Raw genomic sequence first — 23,941 nt, 5'->3', positions numbered from 1 at the left:
TCGTGAGCCTTTTAGTCCATAGTGGATATTAATAAACACAGTGAGAATCAGGGAAACTCTCTTAGTGGCTAATATCACAGTCTACATACTGTGAGCTGACACACACTTAGATTACATGCCTAACCCTCGCATAACCCTTCACGAGTCGTTTACTAAGGTTCTTATTTTTTAAATGTAGAAAACGAGAAAAAGAATAAATTCCTTGATATAGTAAAGCTACCAAGTGGTACCCTGCATGGCCACCTATGAGTTTATTATTATGCTATCATTTTAAAATGGTTTTCCTTCTATACTTTAGATGTGTAAATCCCAATGGTGAACAAAGAATAAGTCCTAAGGGGTAAGGGGACAGCGGCGGGTGAACCCTGGGACTGGCTCATCTCCTGAGACAACTGGAAGGAGTTAGGAAGCATCAGGCCTGCTCAGAGTTCCCAGGGCTCTGATCTCACAGGGCTAGCAAGTGTGTAAGAAAACGGACCATGCATCTAATGCTGCTGACCCTTTGTGTACTTGCTCCTTCATGCGTGGAATCTCCTTCTCTGGTGAATTTTCATTTCTCCCCAAACCTCTGCCTCCCTGAAAAAAGTCCCCACCTTATCTGAAGTCAGGCAGTAATAATACAAACCCAACTCACACGGCCTGCTTGCCAAGCTCCAACGTGGGTTCCTTGTCTTACTGTAACCTCGTTCATGATCATCTGTGTCCTCTGGAAATAACAGCTGAACAAGCCTGAGAAAAGGAGTGTACAGAAAGGGCCCTGAGTGCCCACAAGGTGTGGGATTCAAGTGAATTGCTGTCCAAAGCAGGAAAAGGGGGAGGGGATCAGATATGGACTGGGGAGATGGTTCCGTGGATGAAGGTTGTTACTATCAAGTCTGAAAACCTGATTTCGAGTCCTGGAAGCCCACAGGGTGGAAAGAGAGAACAGACTCCAGGAAATTGTCTTTGGATCTCCCTTCAAGTGTCAGAGCAATGCATGTATGCACATGTGCATGAATGAACACACAAACACACCAATGTAATAATAAAAATAATTTTGAGATACTAGTGTTCCAGGCTAAAGGGATTGGGGAGAGACACCTGATGCCCTACACATATCATGCTGATTTGAAGGTAGGGCACACACTTTGAGTAGAATAAATATCTAAGACACTACATGACAGATTTGGGCCACCACAGAGACCAAGTACTCCAACGGTTAACTCTGCTGACTGAGCCCAGCATGCCTGGGTTAACGTCCCATCCTGCATGGATTAGGCTGAAAGGTCATCTTGAATATGAGCTGGGGAGTGAACCAGCTGGGACGTCTCAAGACTTCTGCTAAAGCTCAGCTGAAGCCAGTCTGGCAGTCATCCGGCATTGAATTCAGGCGATCTTACAGAACATCTAAGTGCCAAAGATAGAAAACTGCTTTGTGATTAGAAAGGCAGCGAGGCATTTATTCATGCTCATGAGCGGGCCAAGTTCATTTCCATAGTGCTGAGTTTCCTTCCAGCACAGCTGTGTGCACACCGCACAGCTCGCCGGCACCTCGCGCATGCGCAGTCCTCGGCTACGCGGGCTGTGATGTCAGAAATAGAAATGACTGAAACGTCCATTCTCCCCGCAGCTGTGAAGTGTGGGGCGGGATCTGGCAGGGCTGGACAGTAGGTTGTTCTAATTAGTCTGTTATCAGTTTACCAGGATTTTAAAAATCCGAGGGCAATGTCCAACCTTAGACCACGTGGCAGCTAGTTACACCCATCATTAATGAATTTCAAGGCATCTGTGATCTTGCAGAGCCTATCAAGAAAGGCTACAGGTCACGAACATTACCGTTCATAATTTTTCTATGGAAATACTTGTCAGCAGATTGCCGATTAATAGAACAATCGCTTTGATGTCAGACCAGCCATGTGCTTAGACTGTAATCACTGAGAGAGAGCCTGAGTTGCCTTTTTAAAAAAGTCTTTCTCTCAGCCAATGTTTCTCAGTACCAACAGGTCAAAGGGCAATATTTAAAAAAAAAAATTTAAAAAAAGTCGGAGGCAGATTGGTGTATGAGGTCAAATAAAGCAAAAATCCCCAGGAGACACTGTAGACGCACATCGCAATTCACAGTAGGGGAAGGGCTGAGCTTTAGCAGCTACTGCTGGACCATTTCCAGGCTGTCTTGAAGAGCTCCAAGGGCATGGACTCCAGGGAGAAAACCAGGACTAATGAGCAAGAGTCACAAGACCCTGGAGCCCAGCTCTCCTGGAAGACCATCTGATAGCAAGTCAAAAGTGGCACAGCTACTCTGGGAAAGAGCACTCCTCAGTCTTGGGAGTGCTCCATCAGAGGCTAACGGCCACCAGGCCGATGGGGGTGCTCCATCAGAGGCTAACGGCCACCAGGCCAATGGGGGTGCTCCATCAGAGGCTAACGGCCACCAGGCCAATGTGGGTGCTCCGTCAGAGGCTAACGGCCACCAGGCCAATGGGGGTGCTCCATCAAAGGCTAATGGCCACCAGGCCAATGGGGGTGCTATCAGAGACTAACGGCCACCAAGCCAATGGGAGTGCTCCATCAGAGGCTAACGGTCACTAGGCCAAAGAGGACAGAAAAGATGCTAAATTTGAGAGAAAGGTAGGACTAAATGAACTCTAAGGCCTAGTCTAAATCTTGTCAGAAACTCACGCCCCGTGAGGCACAGCTTTAGTGACGTCATCTCAGATGGACACATGGAGATGAGCACCGGACGGAGAGCCCACTTTGATTCTGAAGGCTGTTTGAGGACCACCAGTTACCACATGCCAACAGGCACTGGGCTTTATCTCTTGGCAGAGAGATGGAGAGAGCTGGGGGTGTAAATACGCAGAGGACCCAGGTCCCCTAATGTTCCCATGTTTATCACCTGACCAGCTAGAGAACACAAACACCAGAATTTCTTACCAGGAGACTACTACCCACCTGGTCCCCTCAGAAATCATGGGAGATGATGCTCACGACAACAGCTGGGAAGACACCAGGAAAGCTGTCCGCTGTCTCACTGTCCCACCCAAGACCATCTTGAGTTTCCAGATAAGAGACAAATGCTTACTGCAACTGCATTGACCACAGACGGCTTTATAATTAAAACAGCATTTTAAAGAGCCTTAGTGCACACGCGGGGATGGTTTCTAGCCTGCTGATGACTCAATTAGCATAATCACGGCTGTAATTACTTCAGCGCTTTTTAGGCTTCTCGGATATATTTGGAAGTTATTGATATTGCTAAATATTCCTCTCATACTATCAAGGCCCAAACAGCTCTGAAAACATCCCTGGCACATTTCCTCATCCCCCCCCCCCCGCCGCCCCGCAACATGGCACATTTCCTCTTCCCCCCCCAACATGGTTCTATAACCTGCCTTGTAAGAGGTGGAGCCACTGTGAGCGACGAGACACCCGTGAGCCATTCTGCCCAGTGGCAGCCCACCATGGGGGTGCCAGATGCCCACAGCGCTGATGATGGGGGTTCAGACAGTAATAAAGGGAGTGAGGTGTCCTGTGTACCCTGTGGAAGTTCTGTCAACGCACCGTCATCACTCTTGTCACAGAGGCAAACATTGGGGCTCCAAGGTCGCTCGCCCAAGACTATAAAGCGCTAAGCAACAGAACGCATTTGTGGGCGCAGTCTGCAGCTCACAGGCAGGGCTTTGCAGCTGAGCTCTGGACAGGAGCATCCGCAAGTGCAGTAGGACTAAGTGGAGTCCTTTCAGGGTCACCTCCCATCCCCTGACCCACCACACACCCAGCAAGCTCTCCCAGCCTATTTGGACCTTCTTCTATTTGCATTTCTGTCTCCTCTTTTCACTTCCAGGGGAATTGTAACCAAGGGCTTTTCCGCAGAGGCACAGAACAGCGGTTTTGAAATTCAGAGTTTGAAAGAGAATGTGGCTGTCACTCTTTGAGTTCCTTAGATCTGAGGAATCTAAGTGAACTCAATTATTTGAGGATCACAAAAGTGAGAGGCTTCTGGGACCAGGACACAAACCCTTCGCATCCTATCCCAAGCTCTTTTCTCAGAATGACTTATTTCTAGGGTGGCAGTCAGCCTGTTGCAGGGGAGTCTAGGCTAACTCCCACCCTCAGGTGGGTGGAGCTCTCCTCCAGAGTCCACATGAATGCTAAGACGGTAGGACATTTTAATTTCTTGTAGCATCCTTTTGTATTTTATCTTTATTGCCTTTTGTTTTAAACACATCTTTTGTGGCATGCAGTGCCCTGTGGTATCTGAGCACTGGAGAGAAAAATAAAGGCAAACTCTATACTCAGATAAAACACTGTCATAGTCAATGTACTCAGAGAAAACACCATCATAATCAATGTACTCAGAGAAAACGCCATCATAATCAATGTACTCAGAGAAAACACCGTCATAGTCAATGTTAGTGCTTGCTATCTCTCAAGAAAACCCATGTTCATGCTACAACCATGGCTGATGTCTATTCTCCATATCAGGGTGTTCAAAGAGCTAATGTAAGTATGTCATCAAAACAGAGGCACTCTGGGAAATACTGCATACGTATCTTGGAATCACAGGCATGGGTAATAGGCATTTAACATGACAAGCCCTTCCGTACACAAAGGTCTCATATTTAGCGCCTGCGCTAGAAATGCCAAGACACAGCACCAAGCAATGCCACTCGGGAAGTCAGTACACATGAAAGATGAAAGGGCATCACAGATTGGAAACCTATAGGTGCCAAGTGAGGAGTTCACGTGCCACGGCAGGTGAGCTCAGACCAGCACCATCCCCACGCCTGGTCCCCTTGGACCAAGGGCTTCAGTTGAGACTCTAGGCAGAGAGAATTAATTTTCTGAAGCTATCCTGGCAAATGGCCACACACTTGGTGGCTTAAACTTACAACCAACAAACCTCTCTCGGTTTTTGATTTGGGGACGAAGTCTCGCTATATAGCCCAGGCTACCCTCAGACTTAAGCATCTTCCTGGGTGCTAGGATTAAACACCTGCTCTACTACCACCCCACTCTGAAGTTTAAAATTCTTTAACAGGGCTGGAGGCCAGAAATCCCAAGCCCAGAGTCAGCAGAGCCAGGCTCCAGGGGAGAATCTGGTTGGGACTGTCCTGGTCTCTGGGGGATGTGGCTTCCCTACAGTTCCTTGGCTTGTTGCTACAGACACACCTGCCGCCATCTTTACATCATGTCCTCTCCTGTGTCTCTCCCATGTGGAGTTCTCGCTGATTCACTGAGGGCCCATCGAGACAAGTCAGAGGCCCCGCCCTGCTCTAGGCCCTGAAATGAACACATCTACCAAGGCCCCTTTCTAACCTATGTCACCTCCGCCGGTTCTGAGGTGAAGATGTGCATCTGTCTTGTAGGGGGCCAGTAGTCAGCCCACTACCCCAGGTGGACGAGACACGGAGGTGGAAATGTGTCGGGACACTTAACTCAGGTAGGCCTGAGACAGAAATAGACAGCGAGGTCTCTTTTTCTCTGCTGGGCCGACCAGAAAAAGACCGCTGCAAGCAAAGGGGCCACACACTTCTTCTCTCATCCATCCTGTTCTCCCCGCACTCACAGGTGCTGGCTAAAGGTGGCATTTATACAGGACATGGGGACTTCTGAAGGTGTCTCCAGCGTCTAAAGACAGCGCTTTCCAAAGAGATGGTCACCTGACTCTGGATACAACAGTTAACATGTCTGGGCCATATGTCCTTTCCATGACAAACAATTCAAACCTCGGGACTTGTTCTGGGATTTGAGCAGACAGGTGAGGAGATACCAGAAGATAGAGGGATGTTCCTGGGTGGTCCTAACCTGCTACATCCCCTGCCTACACCTCCTCTTACTGTGGCCTAAATACATGCTGAGCCTCTCCACTGCCACCACCCCACACCGGAAGGATGAGACAAGGAAGCAGTCACCTGGGGGACACCTAGAGGGTCCCAGGGACTGACATTTGTAGAAGGAGAATGGTTTGATTGTCAGGTACTTCCACAAAAGGTCCAGTGTAATCAGGCAATTTGTACAACCCAATAAAAAAAATTAAGTCACAGAGAGGCTATGTAGGGATAAGTCCCGCCCCTTAAGGGGCGTGTTCGCCTCGGGCTAATGTCTGCCTATAAATTTGGCGAGCAAGCTCCGAGCTTTTCGCTTCTGCTTTCCTGGTCTCCGCGGGAACGGTGGTTCTGTAAGTCTATTTCTACATTAAATCTATATATATATATTTCTACACTCTGTCTGCATTCATTTACGCCGTTACATTTTGGCGCCCAACGTGGGGCTCGAACCCACGACCCTGAGATTAAGAGTCTCATGCTCTACCAACTGACAGGTTATAAACTCTCTAAGATTTAAGCTCAGGCCCTCTGTCTTCAGAGCTAATGCTGTCCTTGATTTTCTATGACTATTTGCTATTGATATATAATTTGATCCCCTGAAACTCACGTCGAACTTTGTCACTGTGGGGCACAGGGAGGTATGACCCTTTAAGAAGAGATGAGGTTGAAGCAGGAGTTAGCTCTCCCCAGGCAGTAACACAGAAAGGCCCATGGTAAAACTACAAGCTGGACATGTAAATGTGAGAACAAAGGAAAAATATTTCAGTTATCAGTCAGCGAGGTCAGAGATGAGCAACATCTGAAAAGCTGGTGACTAACAATGCTGGCCAGGGCTGGAGACCCATAGACGAGCCAAGGTCAGCAGCTAACAAAGTGGAAGTGGAAGACAGATGGCGGCTTTGATGTGAGACCACCCCACCGCCACAACTGGGCGAGCAGCCTGGGAGCAGAGCCTGGCCACCTCCCTGGTTACACTGGAGGAATATGCTCAGAGTGTTGTGGGTTCCATAGCTTGGTCCATGATAGGCCCAGAGAATTTCCCAGTCCTAATAGAAATGACCTCAGTCTTTGTCTGCTTTCTACTGAAGTCTTATAAAAAGCCCTAGGGGAGCTCAGTGCTTGCTTATTTGTCCCCCCCCCCCCAACCCCTGGTGGGACTCCTCCCACTCTCAAGAGTCTCCATTTTCTTTCATTTCTCACTTTTCCTTAGTGAAACTTGCTTTTCCTTTGCTTAGAGCCTCATGGGACCTCTGTTTTTAGCCTTCATCAGCATGAAATGGGGCTACTGTCTCAAACTGACCCCCTGCTGGCCACTGATTGCCCAACACTTAAGTCCTTGAGTCACACACATCAGGACCCAGAAAGGCCCAGTGCTCTCAAAGATCTGCACCAAAGCCATTAAAAGGGGAAGGCTGCCTTTCTTCCTGGGGTGACTTCTCATTAGTCACCCAAAGCAGCCAAAGCAGGTTGTCACAAAGGCTGTTGCAGGCTTCCTCCTGCTTTGCCTCTTGCAGTCCCTGCCCCAGACAGGGTTTCTCTGTAGCTTTGGTGCATGTCCTGGAACTAGCTCTTGTGGACCAGGCTCAAACTCACAGAGATCCACCTGCCTCGGCCTCCTGAGTGCTGGTATTAAAGGCGTGTGCCACCACCGCCCAGCTGCCTCTTACACTTTCTGCCGTGAGTTCAAGCACAGCATCCGGCTTGCCTTTGTACTTCCCTGACTCCAGAGCAAAGCAAACTATTCTTTATTCTTTAGAAACCATCAGTCTAAAGGAACCAAGATACCAGCAGAAGACGGACAATGTGACACGGCCGGAGGATCCCACGGTCACACCTCCTCAATGTCTTGCAGTGCTGATGTAGTTCACACTTTAAAAAGAAACCTGATCAAATTCATGCCTCTAAAGAAAATAAATCAATGGATGAAGTAATTCCCTCCTCTTCTTCCTCTCTTCTCTCTCCCTCCTCCTTGACCTAAGTCCTATAGCCCAGCCCGGTACCAAACCTGCAATCCTCCTGCCTCAGTCTCTTAAGTGCTGTGATTACAGGTATGCACCACCACACCCAGCTTGGATCTCAGCATGTTCGATACTCAACTAAAAACATCAACACCTGAACACTGTATTTTAATTAACCATGCAAAACTTGGCAAATTCTCCCCCGCCACCCTGCCTGTCCTACAGATTCTGGCACTGAGCCGGGGCTGGTTATGAGTTCTGAAGTGTAGAAGAATCTACTAGCCTGCATAAATTACCTTTCATCAGGTGACCTCGAGGGAGCTCAAATGCCACCAAAGATTAGCCCAGGGACAAGAGGGTGACAAGAGCAAGCCGTGTCACTATGGGGGAACTATTCCAGAAACAGAGTCCCAGGCTGAGGCGGGTGCAGCACTCGTGAACTGTGGTGGCAGAGCTTAACTTTCTCATTTCTGGTTTTCATGGCAAACGCGAACAACTCATTAAGGAATGGAAGCTGTGCCCTCTTTCCACCCAGGGCTTTGCATCCGTCGGTTTCTTGTCCACAGTGCTCTGTTTGGCTCCTCTGTCCTTCACAGTCTTTGTACTTACATCTGCTCAAGCACTTTCAGTAGCAGCTTCTCAACAGAAGTGGTTGAAGAAGAAAAAGAAAACTTGGCTATAGGGCTTTTCTAGTAAAGACAAGCCATACCCATTCATTTTGTCTAGCTCTGCCTTCTAAATGCATTACTTTGAAATTTCTAGGCAGGAATAGAAGGGGAGCAGTGGGAAAAAGACAAAGGGAAATTGAAATTACTCACATTTTATAAATTTAAAAATAGCAAGTCTCTCTCCTACTTATATATCCGTTTGCCTACTTCATGAATCCACAGAAGAGTCTGCACTGGAATCTTTCTACCCAGCAACTGCATGCCTATTCATTCATTAACTTAACTCACACGCACCGAATGCCCTCATGAGCCAGCCCAGCACTTGGACGAGCTAGTTCTCCTCGCCTCCCTCAAGAAAGCATGTTCAAGGCCGGGTGGTGATGGCGCACACCTTTAATCCCAGCATTCAGGAGGCAGAGGCAGGTGGATCTCTGTGAGTTCAAGGCCAGCCTGGTCTACAAGAGCTAGTTCCAGGAAGCAAGTTCATTCAACACTACACATTAACTGGGGAGTATCTACACAGAATGGGAGACACATGGTGGGGGAATCTACACAGAAATTCATGACTCCCTAGTATTTTACACATTTGAATCTGTTATAGAAAGTACAAGATCAAGTCAATTCAAGAATCAAAGACAGGCAAATTCAGTTTAAGGAACAGAAAGCAAGTCAGAGGTATAGAGGCTGATGGCCAGTTTGGCTGTGTTGGATGAAATCTTAAGAGAAAAGGATTTAGAAAGATGAAGTCTCATGACCAAGAGGACGTTTTTATTTTCTATTTTAAAAATTTGTGCGTATGACGTATGTGAAAGTGGCACGCATGTGTGTGATGTGTGTGGTGCATGCGATGTGTGCAACATGTGTGGTGTATGTGTAATGTGTGTGCATATGTGTCTGTGCACGATGGATACATGTTTTGAATCAAGCTTAGTGCCCTCTTCCTGCTGACGCCCAGACTCCAAGCAGAGTGAAATCGGATAAAGCTACAAACATCTAGGCTGTCTTATACATTCATGTAGTAAAAACAGAAGTCTCAAAAAAATGTAGTATGTATACATATTTAGTACATTCAGCACGCACCCCCACATGCATATGCATATGCACACACATGACAAATATTCATATATATATATACACACAATATACTTTTTGGAAAGAAGCATTATTCTGCCTTTAAAACGGATGAACTCTTTCCATTGGTGATAACATGGAAGAAACCGGAGGACACTATACCAAGCACGGAAAAGCACATTCTGCGTCATCTTATGTAAATGTGTCATCTAGAGCTCTCCAAAGCAGAAGGTAGGATTACAGTGCCACACACTAGTAGATGAGAGGACACGGGGATGTAGGGTCAAAGCTCAAAGTTCCCGTTACTCAGGGACAGGAAAATCTGAAGATCAAAGGTGCAACATGGGAAGAATTGGTGAGAAAAATCACACTGTCCATCCCCGGGTTCTGCCACCCCTGGAGTCAACCAACTACAGACTGAAAATACTCGGGAGAAATTGTGCCCAATCATGCACGGATTTCTCTTCCTGCCATCATTCCCTGAATATAGTGTACACCGCTACCACTGTGTTTTCTATCAGGAATCTGGACCACCTGCAGAAGAGAGGAGGGCGGTCTATGGCATTTCACACAAAGGGGCTGTGCACTCTTAAATTCTGCTATCAGTGGGGCTCCTGGAACCAATACCTTTGTGAATACCGTGGGAAGACTGTATGTGACATTGGTCAGGACAGTAGATCTCTATGTCTGTGCATGTTCACATGTTCATGTGCGCGGATGAGGCCAGAGGACAGGTTTACACACGTGCAGACGGAGGCCGGACGGACAATCTCAGATGTTTTACATCAGGAGCGGAACACCTTATTCTTGAGAAAGGGTCTCTCATAGCCTGGAGCTCACCTACCAGGTGAGGCTGGCCAGTGAACTGGAGATCTGTCTGCCTCTACCTCCCCAGCACTGATTCACTGTGCCTGTCACCACGCCCAATGTTAATGTGGTTGCTGGGGATTAAACCCACGTGCTTGAACACTCCACTGAGCATCTCCCCAGCCCAGAAGAAAAGATCTCAAAAGTGCTTGCTATCCACACTCCAGACCCAACAACGAAGGATTGCTGGGAGTTTGTTATCTGCTTGCTATCTGGCTTGTGTTGATCACTCACACTGTATGCGAATATCAAAACAGCTCAGTATAGCCATAAGTATATATAATTTGTTAGTTACACCTCAATAAAGCTATGGAGGGGGATTATGTTTTTGAAAGCTTGAAAATCTCCATGGGTCTGAAACAAAGCGTGAATGTAAAGCAAACTGCGGGCAAAGGTGTTGGTTGGCTGACTTCTGGGAGCTAAGAGAGCTAACCCTTCCCCACCCTCGCTGCTGCAAATCGAGATGATTCAGAGGAAGTCCCCACAGCACAGGGAGAGGAGGCTTTGCCATCTGCTCATCCAGGGAGGTGGAAGGAGGCAGCTGAACCTGGGCCAGGTTATCTCCTGGTCTCCTGGGGATCTGGGACATTCCATTCTCACGTGGAAACGAGTCCCAGTGCAAGGTGACACTTGCCCTGGATCAGCATCCCTGGGAGTGGAAGCTAGGCAACGCACATCCCAAACCAAGGTGGGTGACTGTAGATCTCACAGGGGACAGGCAAGATGAGGCACACAAGGAAGGCTAGCACCATGGATAATGGCCAGTGACATCAACAGGGGACAAACCCACTCCGAAGAAGAGGAAAGCCAGGGCGACCTGAAAGGGTTTCAAAGTGGCCCCTTCAATACAAGGAAGTGATCGCACATGTCTTCCCTAGCTAGCATTTTAACATTCCTCCGGTTCAGCCTATAATGTGGAAATCTTGCCGCTTTAAGCATCTAGCTCGTACTTCCTGTGATGAGGCTGGAAATGCACTGTGCGCTTTATTTAGCAACTGACAGACGCCGTGGGAGCAGCTGAGTCCCCAAAGGGCCAGCAAGGAAGAGCGACCAAGGCTCCTGAGACCCGGGCGGTATCCAGGCCAGGGTGTGAGACGGACGAAGACTGGTGGCGACAGGGGCATCACGTCCTGGGTCAGAACACTTTCCTTTGTCTGAAAATGGGATGGTGGGGAGACTCAGTACACAGTCCCTCCAAATTAAATAAAGGTTTGATAACTAAATTCAGGCTAGCTGTAAACTAAATATATTGAATTCTCTACTTTCTCTGTCATGGAGGAAATATTAACATTCATGCTAACAAAGTGTTCTCGTTTGCTTTCCTCTGCTGCGATCCACACCAAAAGCAGCTTGGAAAGGAAAGGGTTTACTGGGCTTCCACGTCCTGATGTGTCCGTTCCTGAAGGAAGTCAGAGCAGGAACCCAAGGGAGGAACCTGGAAGAACACTGTTCACTGGCTTGCTCCCCATGGCTGGATCCGCTTGCTTTCTCATACCATCCAGGACCGCACCTGCAGGGGCGGCACTGCCCACAGTGGGCTGGTCCCTGATGCATCAACCAGCAATCAAGTCAATGTCCCACCGACATAGTAGTACAGGTCAATCCACTAGAGGCAATTCTGCAGTAGGCTGGTCCCTCCTGTATCAACCAGCAATGAAGTCAACATCCCACCGACATACCTACAGGTCAATCCGCTAGAGGCAACTCTGCAGTGGAGGGTCCCTCCTCCCAGGTGGCTCTCGCTTGTGCCAAGCTGACAAAACCCTGACCAGCGCATAAGGCAACTGTGTGTGCTGATTACACAGATCACAGCAGAAGGTCTACTATAAAAGATGACCGTGATGTATGGCCAAGAAATGTTGATGCACTGGGTGGGACCCTTGTAGTAAATAGGGGCGGCAGGGCTGCGTTCCCAGCACCCCGGCTGCCTGCTCAGCTTATGCCCGAAATAACAACACACAAACTGTATTCATTTAAATACTGCTTGGCCCATTTCTATCTAGCCTCTTCTAGGCTAACTCTTGCACCTGGACTAGCCCATTTCTTATCATCTGTGTAGCACCGGTCTTACCGGGAAGATTCTAGCCTACGTCCATCCTGGGTCGGAGCTTCATCGCGTGTATCTTCCCTGGAGCGGGGAGCATGGCGTCTCTCTGAGGCGTCTGCTCCCAAGAGGAGAGCTGTGGAGTCTGAGCTCACTTCCTCTTCCTCCCAGCATTCTGTTCTGTTTACTCCACCTACCTATGTTCTAACCAATAAAATGGGCCAAGGCAGTTCCTTTATTAGTCAATGACCTTCCTCCATCAGACCCTCTTGCAGTTTCTAAGGAAACTGGGAGGGAAAAGAGCATGGTGAAAACCCAATCAACCAATCTTAATGAACACTCTAGAAAGAGTGCTTGCAGTGAGGCTGGAAAAGCCACAGTTCCTGCCAGGCTGTCACGCTTGCTACTTGGCAGGACCTGTCCTCCCTGTGGAGCAAAGGAGGGCAGAAGGAGACACGCTGCTTGGAGTTAAGTGGCCGGGTGGGAGACAAATGACACTCTTCCCCAGTTCTGAGTGCTGGCCAAGGGGGCACGCACAGCCATTCCCAGGAGAGCAGATCTCTCGGGACCTATGGTGCATTGGTCAGCAACAAATTCAGTCTTTAGAAAAATATCCCAGAGGCAAGGGAGTTAGGTCAGTGGGGAAAAGTGCTTGTCACACGTTTTAGGTTGCTTTCTCTGTTGTGAGAAAGACTACATCCAAAAGCAACTTTTGGAAGAAAGAGTTTATTTGGCTTACATGGCCTGATTACAGTCCATCATTGGGGGAAGCCAGGGCAGGAACTCAAGCACAGAGGAACCTGGAGGCAAGGACTGAAGCAGAAACTATGGAGGAAAGCTGCTTGTTGGCTTGCTCCCTGTGACTTGCTTGGTTTGTTTTTCTTATACAACTGAGGGGTACCTGCCTAGGGGCAGTATTGTCTACACTAATTACTGATTAGTTCCCACAATCATTAATGAAAAAAAAATGTCCCCATAGACTTGTTTACAGGCAATCTAATGGAGGCAATTTTGTCAACTGAGGTTTCACCTTCTGAGATGACCTGAGTTTGTGCCAGTCTGATAAACAAACAAACAAACGCACACTTAGCCACCGCACACACAAACATGAGGGCCTGAGTTGCTCGCTATAGACACGTCACAGCACAAGCGTCTGAAACGTCAACATTCATACAACATGAGAAGCAGAGATAGAAGAGTCCCTGGAGGTTTATGGACAATTAGCCTGGCGTAAGCATCAGAGAACAATGAGACTGTTTCAGATGAGGCAGAAGGTGAAAATCTATGCTGCGATTGCCCTCCAACCTCCACATGCACATCATGGCACAGGTGTAGCCATATTCACCAACAGGAACATGTGAGCACACACGCATGCATGCATGCAGGCATGCACACACGCACCCACAGACACACAAAGATTGATGTAGTATTGTCATCTGTCAATCTGTTTGTGTTGATTTCATTGGTTAATAAAGAAACTGCCTTGGCCCTTGATAGGACAGAAAATTAGGTAGGCAGAGTAAACAGAACAGAATGCTGGGAGGAAGTGAGGCAGACGCCAGGCCTCTCCTCTCTGGTCAGACGCCATGAAGCTCCAGCCCAAGATGGACGTAGGCTAGAATCTTCCTGGTAAGCCAAACCTCGTGGTGCTACACAGATTATTAGAAATGGGTTAGTCAAGATATGAGAGTTAGCCAGTAAGAGGCTAGAGCTAATGGGCTAGGCAGTGTTTAAAAGAATACAATTTGTGTGTTGTTATTTCAGGGCATAAGCTAGACAGGTGGCCGGGAGCTGGGTGGCAGGAAGTGGCCCGCAGCTCCACACTACAAAAGATAAATACTAAAAAAATAAAAATAAACAAAAAACCCCACATTCTTTCTTAACTCTCAAAAGAGATCTTAAAGTCTCCCTACATGTCAAGCTCACAGCAAACTTTAATGTGTCGAGACTCATGGAGCTGTGGATGGCAAGCTCCCTGACTGAGACAAATGTTCAAACTAAGAGACACTTAGCTGAGTCACCACTGTGCAACGTTCCTGTTGGGCCACGGCTTAATTATTGCTTCCAAATCTGGACAAAAGCAAATTCGTAAGCCACAACTTCCCATGGCAAAGACAATGCCCATAGAGCCAGTAAATACCGAACAGCTCCAAGGCCTCTCAGGTTGGAAAATCCAGCTTTCCTGTATATCCCCTGTGCCTTCCCGCTCCCGATTTGGTGAAGCAGGCTAGAACATAGTCACTGATATGCCCGTATTGCCACAGATTGGACACCAGCTGATCTGCCAACAAAGCCAGATTCTCCTTTCCTTGGAAAGGAAACCGTGAAACAACCAGTGACCACAGCCTGTTCCTTAGGACTTAATTCTGTCCTGTTTGACGGCTCTCTTCCTGTCACTCTTTCCCCATTGACTGGCTTCCCTCAGCTCATTAGAAAAGGAAGCAGGAGAGAACTTAGCTCCTCACAAGCAATCTGGAGGTAGAAGCTTTCCTCAAACGCTTGGTGAATAGAAGGAAGGGTGGGTGGGAATGTAGATGTTTGATGATTGGATACATGATTGCTGCTTATGTTGGTTGATAGGGTACAAGAAAAGGTGGGGAGGGCTGGAGAGATGGCTCAGCAGTTAAGAGCATTGCCACGCTCGCTGAGGAACGGAACTACGTTCCCAGCACCCACAATGGCAACTGACATCCAGTATAACAACTCCAGTTCCAGGGGAACCAATGCCGTCTTCTATCCTCTGTGTACGCTATACACATGTGGTGCCCAAACATAACACGCAGGCAAAACACCCATCCACATAAAATAAAAGTGAATAAATCACTAAAAAAGGAGGGTCCTAGAGCAAAAGAGGTGGTGTTTTGGTTTGGCATCTGCTCCTCTCTGGGGCAGGTACTCTGGCTGGTATGATTCCGTTTCCCTGGAGGGAAACTGGGAATGCTAGTGCCCACGTGGGCACACAGCTGCAAGGGGGAGGAAACAACACAAAGAGCCAAACGCAGCTCTCAGTACCCGGGCGGACACGAATCGATTCTCATCCTGTAACCAGGTATGTGAACTGAGAGCCCGAGTCTCCCGGGGGAACACACACCTTTACCTGCAAAGCCCTGTGATTCAATTCTGCATTTGAAGAGCACCAAGAGTTCAAGGGTTACCTGTCGGCTTCCTTGCTTGGAGGAACAGCTACTTGTGCTTCTTGAAGGAGAAACCAATTTTTGGGACACACCCAGGTTCTTCTCGTCACTCATTATGAAGAGCTGGTCACTTGGGCTCAGCGCAGACAAAATGCCATGAGAAGACGGTGAAGCTGAGAGGATGAAGGCCGCGCGGGCAGGTGTCAGCTCCTATCTGGTGTGTCTAAAGACCATGTTGGATGTCTCGGAGGAAATCCCTAAAACCAACAGAAAAGTAATTGGAGAGGCTAAAGAATCACAGAGGTTAGACATCACCTCTATTTAGCTACTTAGCAACTAGGCCACACCACATATTATAGACTCCCATGGTCAAAAAACTCTGCAACTCCCCCATGGGGATATATATATATATATATATATATATATATATATATATATATATGGTTTTTCATGTAGCTATGAAATATGACACGTTTAAGAACATTAGTATGGTAGTTTGAATACAGATACATATGAAACTAGTACTACAAAACACTCCTAAACCACAGTGAGGGAGCATTCACATCACTATGACAACAACACAGTAATAGTAATAGTAAGTAACTGGCACTGGGAAGGATGTAGGGAAGTTAGACCCTGTCATTGGTGTGCACACAGAATATCCAGCACAGCAGAGAGGGATTCGGCAGTTTCTCAAAAAGTGGAAGCCCAGAATTATTACACAATATACAATTTTACAATTTAGATTTACAATATAGAATTTACAATCCTAAGAGAATTGAAAACTGGTGTTCAAAGGGAAAGTTACAGACTATGGCTCGTATCAGCAGTATTTATTAATAACCAGAGGTGGACGCACCCTAAACTGATGAATGAATAGACTAAATCTAAGAAAACCTGTAAGAGAATATCATCCAGACACCAAACAGAACCAAGGATTCACACATGATAATGTGGAGGAACCCTGCAGACACCAGGCTAAGTGAAAGAAGCCAAACAGAAGAGCCCGTGCTATGACAGTCTGTGAAGATGACATCTACAGAGTCAGCGAACCCATAGATCCGGGACAGAATGGATGAGACTGTCTAATGACCACGGGTCCCCTTGGGGGTGGTGAAAATGTTTTGGAACTAGACAGCAATGGTCATGTGACACTGTGAAACTACTTAATGTCGCTGAAACGGGCACTTGGAACTGCTGGAAAGAGGAGGTCAATGCAATGTGAATAATAACCTATTTGCTTCAGTTTTTGCTGCTGCTGTTTTTCATTTTTTGGTTTTTTTGTTTCTTTGAGAAAGGCAGTGGGTTTCTTATACCAAAGGATTTTATTTATTTGTTTAACTAATTTATTTAGTTTATGGATTTTTTTTTTTTGAGACAGGGTCTCTACATCTAGCCTTGGCTTTCATATAACTCACTCTGTAGACCAGGTCGACCTTGAATTCAGAGATCTTCCTGCCTCTACCTCCTGAGCGCTGGGATTAAAGGTGTGCACTACCACCGCCTTATTTAAAATGTATATTTTGTTGCTTCTTACTTTTTTTTTTTTTTTTTTGGTTTTTTGAGACATGGTTTCTCTATGTATCCCTGACTATCCTGGAATTTTCACTGTAGACCAGGCTGGCCCCAAAGGATTTTTTTTTTAATTCTTTCTAAAGACATCTATAATGCAATGTAACAGAAATAGGAGGGGAAGGGGACAACAGAATTTCCCACATCTAGTAGCAAACTCTTAATTAAAACAGTGATTAGTGGATAGGGTACACCCTACTCGCTGCCAAACGCTATAACAAGGATTCCCACAAGTACTGTCTCATTCTTCAACAGTATGACGGGAAGGCAGCATCTCTATTTTATAGGGAAGACCACAGAGCCTCTATTAAGTCAGGTCACTACCCAGATCACACAGATAGCAGGAGGAGCCTTTTAAAGGAGGAGCTGGAAAGAGGTGTGCCCCTAGTGGCCAGACACTGCAGTGAGAGCTGTTATACCATCTCTGATGCATTGAACTCATGTATGGCAAAGTGCCCAGCATGGGGAAAATCACTGACCAGAGCCTAGTTCAGTCCACTTCCAAGTAGCTATTGAGTCTTCCAGCTACCATATATATATATCAGTGATGGGGAGTCTTACACTGAGGGAGAGCCTCTCAGACTTCATAGAGACATCCCAGGAAGCACCATCTTCATCCGCAGCCTTGAATTAAGAGCAATGAATGTGTTTGGTTTGAGCTGCAGAAGGCCAAAACCTTACTAAACACAATTCATCCAAATTCCACAACTTCCCCCACACATGTCAACAGTGGAATATATTATATCCAACCCATCCAGTTACAGTGTTTACATAAGTCCAGTTTTTAAAGAAGCTATATGATTGTCCAAGAACCAATTAGTCAGATAGGACATCAAACGGGACTAATTAATAAATACTCAAATCTCGTAATGTCTCTCTGGCAGCTTGCACTCTAAAAATGATTACATTAAAGCCGTAAGATAAAATCAAAACAATACAGTGAGAAATCTAAATCTCAGCAAATAAATTAAGGGCCTATAGTCACAGAAGTCAATTTCCATACATGGTAGTTTGATGAGACACCCCACTCAAGCCCAGGTTCATGTATTTAAAAACTTGGTCCCTAGTTGGTGGCACTGTTTTGGAAGCTGGTTTAGGAGCTTTTAGGAGGTGTGGCCTTACTGAAGAGAGCATGTCACTAGGGTTGGGCTTTGAGAGTTTAAGGCTTCTTGTTCCTTGCTGTTCACTCTTTCTGCTTTGTGCTTGTGATTCAAGATGCGAATCCTCAGCTTCCTGTCTCTTAGGCCATCCCTCTGGAACCATGATCCCAAGTAAAGCTATCCATCTATAAGTTGCCTTTGTTGTTTTACGTTTTATCACAGCAGCGGAAAAGTAACCAACGCACCATGTTACGCTAACCTCCTCTCCATCTCTGACAGCATCACCAGTTGGCCCCAACAATGAATAAGCCTGAAAGCAAACAACATTGGCTCTTCATAAAGTTAGCTCTACTTACAGGGCGTGACTAAGTATGGCTGAATTAGGAGGAAAGTAAACTAGTTTAAAAGTGCCAAGAGAAGCGGGAAAGGCATACTAATAGTTGGTTAACACTGTTGCCTATTGTCTAAGAAAGGGGGGGAAGTACCCAAAGGTATCCTTGACAATTGAGTGTGTGTGTGTGTGTGTGTGTGTGTGTGTGTGTGTACAGTCATCACTATGACAACATGTCCACAGCGGACTAGGGATACTAACACAGACTTCTGTCTGTGTGTGTGCCAGGTTTTGTTTTTTTTAGCCAAAGGTTCTGATAAAGGCGAACATGGGAGGAGAGGTATGTGTGATCTGTGAAGGAGGGAGAATGCCTTGGACAGCAAAATGAGTCATGGGAGTCAAAAAACCCTGCCAAAGGAGAAGTCCAGACCCCACTCAGGCAACTGATGAGCAAGCGGGGTCACTGTTACCTCCTGACCTGGCCAATCTTACTCTGCAGGGAACTCTCAAGCAGGCCAAGTGGGCTTGGAGTGGGCTAAAGCTGATAATCTTGAGTTGGCACACAGGGTGAAGGTCTCTGCCAGGACCACACCCCTTTCTCTTTCCCTGTTTCCTCCCATACCCATTCCTTAAGCAGCCCAAGGGTAGAAGCCAGGGAAATACTACTGTTTTATTCCCCAGGATCTTGCTGCCCTCTAAAAGGCAAAGGAAACTCAGTCTAGGAAGAGGATGGGATTGTTCTCAGAGCCAAGAACAAAGGAGCGGTGTCTCATATGTAGGGGTCCCAGGGGCCACTGCTGGTCATTGTACAGGGACCAGTACCACACCCACTCACGGGGGCTCTTCAGGGCTAAGCTAGGACTAAGAAGGACCCCTGCATCTACTCTCAGGAACTCTGCAGGGTCAGGATGGACCCACTTTAGGGGGCTGGCCTCGACTAAGGGACGTCTTCTACTTCAGATAGTTGTCTTGACTGTCTTGACCTAGGAAAGCTGTAATGAATGATAAGTTCCTCAGGCAGCACATGGGGCCAGGGGCCTGAGCTGATGACTCGGGAATCTCTGGGATGCTGAGATGAGGACCGACACACGAAAGACCAATGTTCACACCTGACCCGGTGACCCTTGGATGGGAAAACCTCTATCTAACTCAAGGAACATGCTGTTCGAAACAAAATGTAACCGCATCCCTGTCACAAACAATGGCAACTTATATTCATTTTTCTTTTGCTGAGGTTTCCCAGGAAAGTGCACCAATCTTTGAGTACATATAGAATTGACTTCTGTGAGTGCATAACTACCACCTGGCTTCAGAAACAGAACATCCTGTAGCTCCCAGAAGCTCTGGAATCTCCTGGACCTGATCCCCTTCGTCCCCCGTAAAGGTATGTGCTCATAAATCTCTACAAATCCTTGTGGTGTGCTGGAGGGGCCTCATGGGTGTTTTGGAGGCTTTTGTGGATGTTGTCTTTTACAAGTGTTTGATCTGTGGCAGAATTCGGTGTCAGCCCGCTTTCGAGTCAGCCTCATCGCCGAGCTGGGAAGGAAGAGACCACACTCTCCCATTTTTCTAAAGCATGGAGCCTCCATATCTGAGGGAAAAGCCGGATGCACCCTGGCCAATGTAAAGATACTTTGCCAGGCCTCAGAGCTGGACTGTGGCCTTTTTCACTGCTGTTCAGCTTCTTTAAAAAGATGAGAAACCAGCTGTAGCTATAAGTTCAGTGAGCATAATGTATGCAAACATATGCCATTTGGGGGAGCTAAGAGAATAGAGTCCTAGCAAAACGTGGGGAAGAGGACTAGAAAGATGGCTCATCAGTTAGCAGCATGTGCCGCTCTTGCAGAGGACCCGGGTTTGATCCCTGTAGGGTGTCTCCCAGTCACGGTAACTCCAGCTCTAGAGGCTCACGCACCCTCTTCTGGGGGCACTAGACACACACGTGAAGCACAGACATACATTCAGGCAAAATGCTCACACATTCTGAAAAATGTTTTTCAATGGGTCAGAATAAAGACCAACATATTTACGAGATGATCCTAGGAGACATTTCTTTTTTAACTTCACATGAAAAAGGAGACACTATTTGGGAAAGAACGGAGGGCGGCGTGCACGCCACAACACGCCTTGGCAGGAGCCTAGTTTGAACTGGTACTCTCCTACTTCAGAATGTACCTTTAGAAAGAAAGCCACTTCCTTGATCTGGTAGAGGGTTTTTCCCACACAAAACAGGAAATAGTACGCTTCGTCTCTCAGGATGCCGTAAGAAGGAAATGAGAAAAAAAAAAAAAAAACCAGAAAACCTAAGGCATCAGGTTTGGACCTAATAGACAGACCTGAGTCCCATTCCCTCCTCTCCTGGCTTCTGCAGTCCAAGTCCTCCATGCCTCGTTCAACACAAAGCCAATAAGGACTGTAAAGAAATTCAGCAGTTATCATTTCAACAAACCACACACAATCGAGGAATCCTAGCTGTAAACCATCAGAGCAATGAGCTCCCTCTGGAAGAAGATAGAGCAAGAAGGGGAAGGTCACACATTTCATCACCACTGGCTGTCCCCCAAAGCAGGACAAGGGCGGGGCAGACAGCTCAGTCTATAAGGCACTTGCTATGCAGGCAGGAAGACCTGGGTTCAGATTCCCAGCACCCACAGAAAAGCTTGGAGGGATGGTGCGGACCAGCACCAGGCAGATGAAGACAGGCGGGTCCCTAGGGCTTGTTAGGCAGTCCGTCTAGCTGAGCTGGCAAGCTACGGATTCACTAAGGGGCTTTGTCTCAAAAAATAAGATGGGGAGTGATTGGGAGGGCACCTGACCTCAACCTCTGCCTTCTATATGCACACACATACACACACACACACACACACACACACACACACACACACACACCAGGTTAACACTAACAACAAAGGTTAACAAAGACAACACAGACGGAAAACATTGGCCTATAATCCAGCTCCTTGTTCAGCTATCAGGGCTGGGGTCTGCACTCAGACGCTGGGCCAGGTTTTCCTTGCACAGCTGAAGACCAGAAGGCACAGAGGTATAGAGTTCTAGATAATTAGCAATAGTTCAGCACAGCGGATAAATTATGCCCTGAATTGGCACCAGAAAACCACAGTGGGGTACCCACTCCTATGCTACGGTGAAAGAAAGTATTCTGACACAGGCGTGGGCCCTTTCAGAGAACATCTCAGGATAACTCTACTTCAGACACACTACATGTCGGAAGGACAGATTCGGTGATGTGACTTAAATGTCTCAGGATCAGAAGGTTCTGGGCGCTGGTGGGGCCTGCAATCACCTCAGCTATTGATGAGCAGTGCTGAACCTATGTGCAGGACTTGCTGATCTTTCTGATCTATCTGTCCCTAGGTCTGGCAGGACCAACAGTGCCTGACTGTCCCTGGGGACAGACACTGACGCTCAAAGTCAAAGCCTCCACTCCGGCACCCACGGGGCAGCTCCCAGAAGAGCATGCTTCACTGTAACCTCTCCCTCTGGGGAAGACAGGAGTCGAGAGTCTACCGATCCAGATGCCTGCCCCACATGGCCTATCCAGACAGGATGCCATTTCTGCCACCGGCTCCTTCCTGGTCCTTCAGAAGCCACTTCAGCAAGGCCCCTGGGTGAAGCTGTGAACAGCGCTTGGCAGCGGGGTCCAAGTCCAGGCCCAGGTCTTTCATTTGCCACTACGAACTGAACAAAAAGTACAAACCCTCTGCCAGCCACTCCCAGAATTGTGGAACCCCAGGGGGAATTCTCACCCAAAGCCAGCATTCTTTCTACGACACTGCATATTATTAGCTCCATTGGCTTCCCCCACGACAGGAACGATATTCTGACTTAATTGCTAAACTGCGGTTTTCCAATGTTTAGAAGTGAAATTCATCTCACTGTACCTTCCATACCTTGCTTCTCATTTCCTCTCTGCAACTAGAGAGGAAAGCGCCAGCCACTTGCCCACCATACCCAACATCAGACAGGTTACCACCTTCACTTGCCACCCAGCAAACAAACAGCCACATCATTTTAAACACAGGGTTATTTATTCCGTGCGTACGCATGAACGGTATGCATGAGAGCCGGAGGCATGCAGGTGCCCGTGGAGGCCAGAAGAGGCCATCGGAACTCCTGGAGCTGGAGTTTACAGGTAACTATGAGATGCCCCAAGCAGGTGCTGGGAACTCAACCCTGGTCCTCTGAAAGAGCAGCAAGTGCTCTTGACCACTGAGCTCTATCTCCGGACTCTATGCAGCGGCTTCTTCATTAGTCATTTCCCACGCGTTGTCTCCAGCCCTTTGGGGAGCATAGATGGAAACTCTCATGATCGGCCTATGTGCTTCCCTTACTAAAAGACAAGATCCATTGTTCCAGAGAGAACATAAGGCTGCACTCACTCCCTTGCCTTGAGTCCACTGAAACTGTTATTGTTGTCTCTGTCTTCATGCCTGTTTGGTTCTTAAGACAGAGGCACTCTGTTTAGCCCAGGCTGTCCTGAAACTCTTGATCCTCCTGCCTCTGCCTCCTGAGTGTAAGGGTTTAGATATGTGTCACTATTCTCATCTACTGAAATTATTCATTTGGTTTTGAGCCTTGACTCTAAGAGATGCTCCCAGCTCTCTCTGGCACCAATGCCTTTACAGTTCACTAGGACTGGCAAGTCGTAGGAAATGCTGAGGAGCTGGGCTTGTTTCTCCTAAACAAGACTCTTTTACTTCCTTTAACTGGCATTGAAGAGTTCACCATTTTCTCATACCATCATCATTATTAAATTCCATTGTGCTAATGGATAGTTCTGAGTCATGATCATTGTTTAACACACTCCCAGGGTGATGTGTGTGTGCATTGTTTGAGACATGTAGCTGGTATTCTCAGTCCTTCTCTTACTATGGAAATAATGTGGGATTCCCCTCTGTGTGCTGTGAATATGTTTGATTACCATTAGTTAATAACGAAGCTATTTCAGCCTATGGCAAGGCAGAATAAAGCCAGGCAGGAAATCCAAACAGAGAGAGAGAGAGAGAGAGAGAGAGAGAGAGAGAGAGAGAGAGAGAAGGCAGAGTCAGGGAGATACCATGTAGCTGCCGAAGGAGAAGGACCTCACCAGAACCTTTACAGTAAGCCACAGCCTCACGGTGATACGATAATAAAAATTGGTTAATTTAAGATATAAGAGCTAGGTAGGAATACTCCTAAGATGTTTGTAATGAATATAGTTTCTGAGTGATTATTCGGGTCTGGGTGGCTGGGAAATGAATGAGCAATCTCCGTTTACACGGACCAGAAATTTCTTTTGTGACTTGTGATATGGCAGATATTCTTGTGTTCCACCAGACATGTGCTTTTCAAAGGCTGGTCCTGGAACCAACAGCATCAGCCTCAC

General features: G+C 47.2%; 1 protein-coding gene across 5 annotated transcripts in view; it reads right to left on the bottom strand.

Moving 5' to 3' along the window:
• The window catches only part of Osbpl3 (oxysterol binding protein like 3), a 183,533-nt gene that overhangs the window by 74,275 nt on the left and 85,317 nt on the right, over positions 1–23,941 (bottom strand). For all 5 annotated transcript variants that reach the window (XM_041640665.1, XM_041640668.1, XM_041640667.1 and 2 more), the window contains exon 2: positions 15,574–15,809. In XM_041640665.1, coding sequence (XP_041496599.1) covers positions 15,574–15,666 — 93 coding nt within the window. In that variant the 5' untranslated portion in view covers positions 15,667–15,809. The remainder of the gene's footprint in view (positions 1–15,573; positions 15,810–23,941) is intronic.

This window comes from Microtus oregoni, unplaced genomic scaffold (assembly GCF_018167655.1).
Source record: "Microtus oregoni isolate MIOR12 unplaced genomic scaffold, Mior012 000064F_ref0000363, whole genome shotgun sequence".
Taxonomy (NCBI): domain Eukaryota; kingdom Metazoa; phylum Chordata; class Mammalia; order Rodentia; family Cricetidae; genus Microtus; species Microtus oregoni.
The sequence above is the reverse complement of the archived record's forward strand: the minus strand, read 5'-3'. Positions and strand labels throughout refer to the sequence as shown.